This window comes from Opisthorchis viverrini (assembly GCF_000715545.1).
Source record: "Opisthorchis viverrini unplaced genomic scaffold opera_v5_101, whole genome shotgun sequence".
In the NCBI taxonomy this organism is placed as follows: Eukaryota; Metazoa; Platyhelminthes; class Trematoda; order Opisthorchiida; family Opisthorchiidae; genus Opisthorchis; species Opisthorchis viverrini.
In genome coordinates, this window is record NW_008751757.1 from 722,458 (window position 1) to 730,939 (window position 8,482).

Sequence of the window (8,482 nt, forward strand, 5' to 3'; positions counted from 1 at the left end):
ATTTCGTTTCTCTTAGAACGACTGTAGTTTGTCAATCTGTGATTGGTTAGATGTCACCTGGTTTACTTTCAACCAATCAGCGTCCTGCTTACTCGGGATTATGGATATTTCAGGCGGTGGTTCTTTAACATCTGTCGCACTACTTCATTTCGTCATGTGATCCCGTCGTAATTTTGTATTGACGAAATTGATAGTAGGTCATAGAAAGCTTTAATTGACTCGCCTCGACCTGATATAATTCATGAAAGTCAGGTTAAAGCAAACCTCAGAAGCAAGGCCTCTCATCTGCGTTCTGGCTTTTTTAAAATGGTGGAACGGAATGGAATTTCAGATTAGACTGTCACTTTGAGCCAAGCAAACGAACCAGGTGGTACTGCGTTCGGTTGGAACGGAGCTGTTCGTGCAACCATTTGATAGCCCAGTGTAAACCCGAAAGAACAAGACTAGGTGGTGAAAAAATAAAAATAAATCGTTCAGCTGTAGCACCCTTTCGGTGCCTAACTGCCATGCCTTCCGAAGATTGCACGACGGCTGAGCTACTGCCAGGATACTGCCAAGCCTAGACAGGGGAATTCGAAAAGCAGAGGACAGATTCGAACCACAATCCTTCCGATCGGTAAATACGCGCTCCAGCCACTTGGGCCATCTCGGCCGGTGGTGAACAGGTGGAGCAGTTCTAAACCCGGAACCAAACTCAAATTGTCATACATTGGGACACCTTAGACCCGCAGTCATTGCAGAAGTTGACCTTCTCCAATTATAAAATTCTTATACGCGACCATAAGCGCAGATGTGAGCACGAGCAGGCGTCAACACGGTAGCCTAGTTTAGTCCGGCTGGTGATCAGTTATGGAAGCAAAGTTTGATGTTGTTGGTCAGTAACACCGACCTGAATCAAAACTGACCCACTTATAGCCTGAGTAGTGCTCACCACAGTAGCTGTCCTCAGAGTTTGTTGTCAAAATAGAATATAATACCAGAATTTGATAGACTTTTAGCAATTCGCCAGCATAATCACGAGTAGAACTGAATGACAAGGGGCGCTAGGTCGGACAGTTGACCAATCAGCAACTCGGCGTCCATTTCTAGGGGTGTTTTGGACCCGCCAGACTCTTTTGAATATCGCTCGTCTTACCCAACGCCGTTGATCTAATAGTGTTCAGAATTTTGATTCTAGAATGCTTCTAAACGTAGATTGGTCAAGTGGCTCGGGTGTGTTGAGACGTCATCAATCTTGTTTGGCTAGATGAACTTACCCCATCCCAGATTACAGTTCATGTAGCATGGCGTAAAAGATACTGGATCTCAACAGTTCAAATCCAGAGGGCTTTCTTGTTGCCCTGTTTAACGGTACTTTTCCTCTTAAGGTCATGTGGCAGCAAGATACCACAAAAATGCTATACAACCACGTCCGGTGGCCTGCGATTGTAAAAACTCAGATATTTGAAACTCTGGTTGGCTCCGCTGAACTCAGACAGTAGTCATCAAGTACGTCCACTACATACAATATCCCCCAAGAAAGGATCCTCTGTACGGATGCTACGATGCACAGTCCGTGTGGATTGAGTGTAAAAGCGCACCTGGTCAAAATGAGGACAAGGGAAACATGTATTTGGGTTAAAACGACAGACTGAGGTTGCTATTTAGAAGTAAAAGTGATCTAGTGAGACAAGGTTGCATATGGCCTTCAAGTATGCGTGCAAATGAATGAGTCCTTTGCCCTCTAGTGCATACCGGTGGCAGAATGGCGCATGTAGTAAATTAGGGAGGGGATAACAATTCATTTATAGTTAATAGTCAGTGCTTTCGCCTCATAAATATGTATTTTCTCACCATTCAACATAACTACCACTCTGACGACGTATTCGTATGAACAGAGACTAGAATGTAATACGCTACTCATGAAGTTGCTGAAAACTCTTCGACAACCCACGACTGGTTTCGCCCTTTTTGGGGCTCATCAGGTAGGCGCAGTCCCCAGGTTCCCGTCAACCTTATGTTCTACTTGATTCCGAATTGCACGAAACACACTTGTTTGTAATTCAATTCGGTTTTGCCGGAGACTCGCCTGGGACCCAGCTGAATCTCTCGTTTATGGTGTTTTTGAAAACATCACAGTGTATTTCGTTAGAAAAAAGAATGTTTATATTGATGGAAAATCAGCTGCTGGATTGCATACGACTTCTGAATAAGTCAGCTGATAGCTATCGATCGAAATAAACGCATGTGATATCGACTGGTCCGATTCAAGGTTGTCTTCCTCTAATAACATTACGTGTTTACTTTGATTACCGAATCTTATACTCATAACAGCACACTTCACAGGATTTAGTTTTTAACACACAACCTGTATAAATATGTTTGCTGTTTTTCTATTGATTTCTTTGTTTGCAGATGCCTCAGAAAAAGAGCGTTCGTATTTCTTCGTTGCGCCGCACGTCCGTCCCAGTCCGGTCCGAATTTGGTGAGCAACACTTGGGGAAACATTCGAATTGTGCGCCCATTCGAACTTGACCCGATCGGGCTCAGACTGGAAGACCGTCAACAGTCCGTTTTAGAATACGTGGTTCTTGAGAATGCCGGGTTGCTACATGGTCAAATAGTTTCCGCGCTAGCTACGGTTTTTGCCCACCCGAGGTAAGCAAGGAATTGTGAACAGTATTGCTTAAACATTGATAAGTTACACACCTCGCTACCATACGTTAACCGTGAATAAAAACACTCGTGATTTCCATAGTATGAATACGCAGAATAGATTGGATCCGTTCCCTTTTTTATAGAATTTATCATCAACGGAGGTACTGTCCCAGTCACTTGCCATGCCACGGGTTTCGTCTCAAAGAACCGGATACTCCCCAACTTTGAGTGGAGCTCACGACGCCCCAGAAGTCAAAACTCACGAGGGCCTTCTGACAAACTTCAACGACCGTCAGAGGCTTGCGCCTACTTTGGCCTTTGAGTTAACACTGCAGACTAATCCAGTTGCAATTTTGGGGTTTTGCGGGATAGTTATTTTGTCCATAACCACACCACTCTTGTTTGAACGACCGTTTTCCTGTAATTATTCCGGCAAGTACACACCAAAGGGAAGCACTGACTCTAGAGCCCATCAGCAGTGCATATCCAATGAGTGTGCCGGGATTCGAACCACGGACATGTGATATGTGAGGCGAGAGTGTAACCACTACTCCACCAACGCACGGTGAATTATCACGTGTGAACAGGCTAACGTGTTCACACTTGAGCGATGTGATTGGTGTGCCCGACTCATCGAACGACGACCCAGTAACTGTCCTGGTTGTGACGATCGATTGACCCGCCAGTCAGGTAGCGTGGCACACACTTCAAAACCCCACTGGGCATATTTTTGGTTGCAATAAGAGCGAAGCTCGAGTCTAGTGCTTCCCTTTGCTTTGGACTCACCGGAATAATTACACCAGAACAGGAACACGGCCGTTCAAACGCGAGTGGTGTGGCTATGGATAATCCAGTTTGATTGTCCGGAACTGTATCGTTTTATTCCAACAAATATGACTTGAAGACTTACACGTGAGTAACCTTTTCAGAGACGTACCCGAGTGATCCCTGTCAACCAGCCTGCAAGCGAATGAACAGCTCGTGAATTTGAGCAATTTGAACAATCACTCCTTTGTCCTGATGTGCTCAATTCTTATCGATCTATACAGTTTTCACTCTTGACTGTGTCAGGGTTCGAACCCCGGACAACTGGTATCCGGGGCGTGGAGGATACCGCTGCTCCACGAGTCCGGGATTGATAGTCCTGAAATATTACATCCAAACAGGTGAACGTATTCGCAGCAATTGTGCTGGTTAGCTACTGTGAACCAGGTGACTTCCTGGCAAGTTTAAATGTTAAAGGAGGCATGCCACAGGTGTAACTGCTTAATACATTCAGACTAGGAGCACGGTTCCTCTGATTCAGTTTTATAGGCTAGTCATTCATTGGTGATTCTTTCTCTTAGATTGTCATTCATCAACATCACAAATTGTATTGGCGATGGATTCGAATTCATCAACCCGAGAGGGATAATCGATATCGCCAACACAAGTGTCCGTGGATGTCTGGGCCGTGCAATGGCTTTGTCTGTGTTCAATGGGGACTCCAGCGATCCAACAACTACCGGTGGCTCTGATCACTCTCAAGTAAGAATGCCTTTTATCGCTGTGCGGATTACCCCTCCCACACACACAAACACACTCTTGAGTTGTGTTCACAGGTTGATATTCCAAGCTTGACGCAACCTACTGCAAACTTGCAAACTTCAAAATATTTGAACCAACTTCCAAAGATGTGGATGAACTCAAATGTTAACGGAATCGTACCAAGACTCCCAAGAGAGCGATTCGCTCATAATTTCTCGGGAAGTTATCTCCAGAATGAGTTCGAAAGAACTGACGAGGTCCAGACTTCGTTGTTTAGTGACTTCACAGCCGACATATTACTGTTTTTGTATAATACTATGTCTGCTGGTCAGCCACCAGCATTTTCAATATAGTCTCTTAGTCATACGAAAATATATGACAAGCTGATACCGAACCCATAGCAACTATTGACCTAAGAATCAGGCTATTCAGAAGTGACCCCTTTGTAGTAACGGTGTTTTTCTCAGCTTGGTTTTCGGTCTGAGCCACCCGAGCTGGCGTTCACGTCAATACAACCACCAAAGGTACACAAGGTATATTAACGCCCAAACCCGAGTCAAAGACACTTTTACAGTGCTTCACATATACAGTGTAAGCGGGGACAACTTTCTGGAAATTCTGACGCATTCTGGAATGCGACATTAACAACCGGCATTCGAACAGTCCTGGTTCATGATTGGCTGTTATGTCCAGACTTTCGACCAATCAAATATCGGCTTGATGCCGGACTGACAAACCTCCCAAACTTTTGGCCAATCTTGCGTGGGATGGGCTTCTCCGTCGTAGCAGCACCTGACTGCGGTCTACTAAAGTGGACTATTCTATAGATCAACCTCTATTGGGTTTGACTACTCAACTGAAGGGAATCTGCGTATGCATTTAGTTTGACATCGTTTGTTGGTACTTGAGTGAAAAAATCGCCAAGGCTGAGGTACTACATTGGACCGTTTGAAGATTAGTCTTGGCGCATGTGTCAAACGCACCACAGGGAGAGCATCATACTCTCTATTGTGAAGGTGTCGTTCAGTTGTTACACCCATTCGCTGTCCAACTGCCATGCCACTCGGAGGAAGCACGAGAGCTGAAGCGTTGCCCAAACCCATAGAGGGTAAGTCGAGATGCAGGGGTCGGGTTCGAACCACGAACCTTCCGGTTAGTAAATTCGCGCTCTAACCACTGAGCCATCTCGCCCTCCAATCCAATCTTTACTGAAAAGCTGTCCAGTCTTCATTGAAAATCATCAGCTTCCACGAATACCCGGGAAGATTGGAACTCGGCCTTCCGGTCAATAGCCGAATAGTGAACTGTTCGGTCAGTTAACAGTGTGCTTGACTAGCACTCAGACAGATTATAGCACCACTCATCATTCAGTCACGTGATCTACATCATACAGACACGTGTTGACTACTTCCTTGGATGAGGTCGTCTCAGATTGAGAATTCATTTGTGTGGATTATTCTTCTTTCTGAGCTACTTTTTGTTTGTTGGTAGTGTGAAGAAATGAAAAAAACAGGAAACAAGTGAACCTTTTATCTGTGAAGTCGCCATTCGAGGAGCCAGTCAACACATGATCACGTGATGCGAATCCCGTGAATGAAAAATAAGTGGGGCTATAACTTGGCTAAGCATGATTTAATCTCACTGCCCATCAGCCGAAAGGTTGAGTGTTCAACCTATCAACAAGGATGAAACAGATGTACAAATCTTCTCGGCCTATTAGCGCAGACTAGTTTCTCTTACAAGACCAAATACCCATTGAAGATCCCTGAATTTCACACTGCCAGCAAATCACGCTTTCTGTTCGTTGAGGAGAGACTCATATGGCTTTCTGTGTAAGACATATTGGTGATTCATAGTGACGCACTTTGTTAAATAATACATTTTTGGACCTAAACCTAGATCTTTTCCAGATAAGCTCCGCCAAAAAATTAACCCCCGCCACCCAAAAATATTAGAAAAAAGAGGATATGAAACTGTACTTTTAGTTTTTATTGAGGAGGGTTAACTTGGAACGTCATTAATAATTTGCATGCAAAGGTCCGTTTTTCGGTACCTTTGCCTACAAACAAACTCACACAAGTAGCTGTCCGCTGAAGATCGGTGTGTGCCGCGTTAGTGTGTTTGAGCCCCAGTCGTTGGATCCACAAAGTTTTCGCAATGATTAACTGTTTTATGAGTAGAATTCATGTCAATCATCGTTTCAATTCCTTGGTATGATGCCCAAAAATCGGAGATAATGATTGAGCCAGGAGCGATACAGGCCCGGATTGTGTCCATCCAAGTGGCCGCAGTTCGATTTGGCACTGCATACATGAACGCCTCTTTAGTTTCCCGGCAGATCTCTCCGAAAATCCACTGTTGGTGAAGGACTCGTCCTGTGTGGTTTTTACGGCGAGATATTAGCGTTTCATCGATCACGACATGCAGACCTGAGCCGCCGATAACTGTTGGAGTGTGCAGAAGCCGTCATGCGCGAAGGAAATTCTTCCAGTCAACAACGGTCTTGTGGCAAATAGATGATTTCTCTGGGCAGAATTTCTGGACCAGTAATAAATGAATAAAACTACTGTCCTAAACTCCATCCTAGACTGCTCAAGCCAAGTTCCCTTTCGAAGACCGATTTCTTGCTGACACTGTCGGACATTACACCTCCACCTGTAGGAAACAGTTGAAAGTGTCATTTGGTGGCCATTGTTGCATAAACGTTGCTGATGCATCACTCCGTGGATTTGCAAAATACGTATTGCCGTCTTCTTGTGACGAACGAGAGTTTAAAGCATCAGAAAGTTCATTTAAGGTTTTACGTCCGGACGGAGAAAATTTTGCACAAAATGAGCCTAGATACGGCTAAGGAATTGTTTTCATCAAAAATAGGCCAAGGTTATGTGCGTACATTAAACTGGAGCTGGCAAAAAATGGCGGGGCTTATCTGGAAAAGATCTGCAGCCTTCTGCACAGTAAACAAAGCTTCAGTAGAATCGATGAGGCGACGCTTTTGTGGTCCCTCAAATGACGGACTCACTACCAAAGATGAGACATCACGCTGTAGTGACCACAACTCAATGTGAGTGACGCGTATTCACTCACTCAACGAGGTTACCCCACAAACACGGCTAATAATAAACTGGCCTCACCAGTAAACTCGGTTTGATAGTAACTTATTTGATCTACCAGATAGTTTAGCCTTAGATACGCTCACAGCATCGGTTTGTGAGAATATCCTACAGTCAAACTGTCAACCGAAGATGATGTCGCCGAGTGAAGTGCTGTTCAACAGTTCGATATTTATCGACATCATCATTCTTTTGGGCTCACCAAATTCTGAAGTACGACGGAGATAGCTAACTATAAGATTCTATATATGTATATATATATATATATATATATATCGTTCAGCTGTAGCACCCTTTCCGTGCCTAGCTGCCATGACACCAGAAGGAAGCACGAGGGCTGTGATGCCACCAGGTTTCCCAAGCCTAGACAGGGGGATTCAAAAGGTAGGGGTCGGGTTCGAACCATGGACCCTCCGTTCAGTAAATCCGCGATCTAACCCCTTGGGCTCTCTCGCCCGAAGGTCCGGCAAAGTCACAATGAATGGAGGATCATTGTTCATTTGAGGCTGGTCGTGAATAGAGCTCAGCGTTACTGGGTAGTTTTGTCGCGGAAGTGGATAACATTCCCACTGTCCTGGTTATGTTTAGTTCCTTCCAACATCTCATCACTCTTGCAAGAAGATACTCATTTTGTGTGAAATTCAGTGACCACATCTAAGTTCGTTCAATTTCAATTAGTTCATCGACTGAGAACCAAGCAGATTATTCCACGACCCACAAGATCAATGAGAACTCTTGACAGCACACTGCCGGCTTTGCTCTCTACTTGATGCACGCATCAGCTAGACTTAGTTCCTGAATCGCCATCATCCAGGTATCCCACTTGAACATCAAGTTGCATATATTCGCTGAAAAAAGCTCAGTTACAAATCACTTTGGCTTTAACCATAACAGTTGAATATCAACGTTATTTATATGGATGTGTTGCCCAAAGGCTGTCACACTTTTCAGCTTGAACGGTACTTAAATTTGGTACTTAATTTGGTTTGACTGAACTGAACCCCTCGTTTATGCTATTCTGCAACTGAATGTGCTGCACACAGGCCGCTTCATATTTCAGTTGACACGATATTCTCGATATCGCAGTATATTTTCATAAAGCAAACTACTTACAAGGTTGCTGAAAATTTGTTGACAACCCACGACCGGTTTCGCCCTCCTTGGGTCTCATCAGGTAGGCACAGTCCCCGAGTTTCCGTCAACCT

The 8,482-nt window shown here is 44.5% G+C and overlaps 2 protein-coding genes across 2 annotated transcripts in view; one reads left to right on the forward strand and one right to left on the reverse strand.

Annotated features, from left to right (window-relative positions):
- The window catches only part of T265_05399 (hypothetical protein), a gene marked incomplete at both ends in the record, with an annotated part of 101,857 nt that overhangs the window by 80,321 nt on the left and 13,054 nt on the right, over positions 1 to 8,482 (forward strand). The window contains 2 exons of the mRNA XM_009170397.1: positions 2,395 to 2,637; positions 3,984 to 4,164. Of these exons, the coding sequence (XP_009168661.1) occupies positions 2,395 to 2,637; positions 3,984 to 4,164 (424 nt within the window). The remainder of the gene's footprint in view (positions 1 to 2,394; positions 2,638 to 3,983; positions 4,165 to 8,482) is intronic.
- T265_05401 (hypothetical protein) overlaps positions 333 to 8,482 on the reverse strand; it is a gene marked incomplete at both ends in the record, with an annotated part of 29,205 nt that continues 21,055 nt past the window's right edge. The window contains one exon of the mRNA XM_009170399.1: positions 333 to 443. Within this exon, the coding sequence (XP_009168663.1) occupies positions 333 to 443 (111 nt within the window). The remainder of the gene's footprint in view (positions 444 to 8,482) is intronic.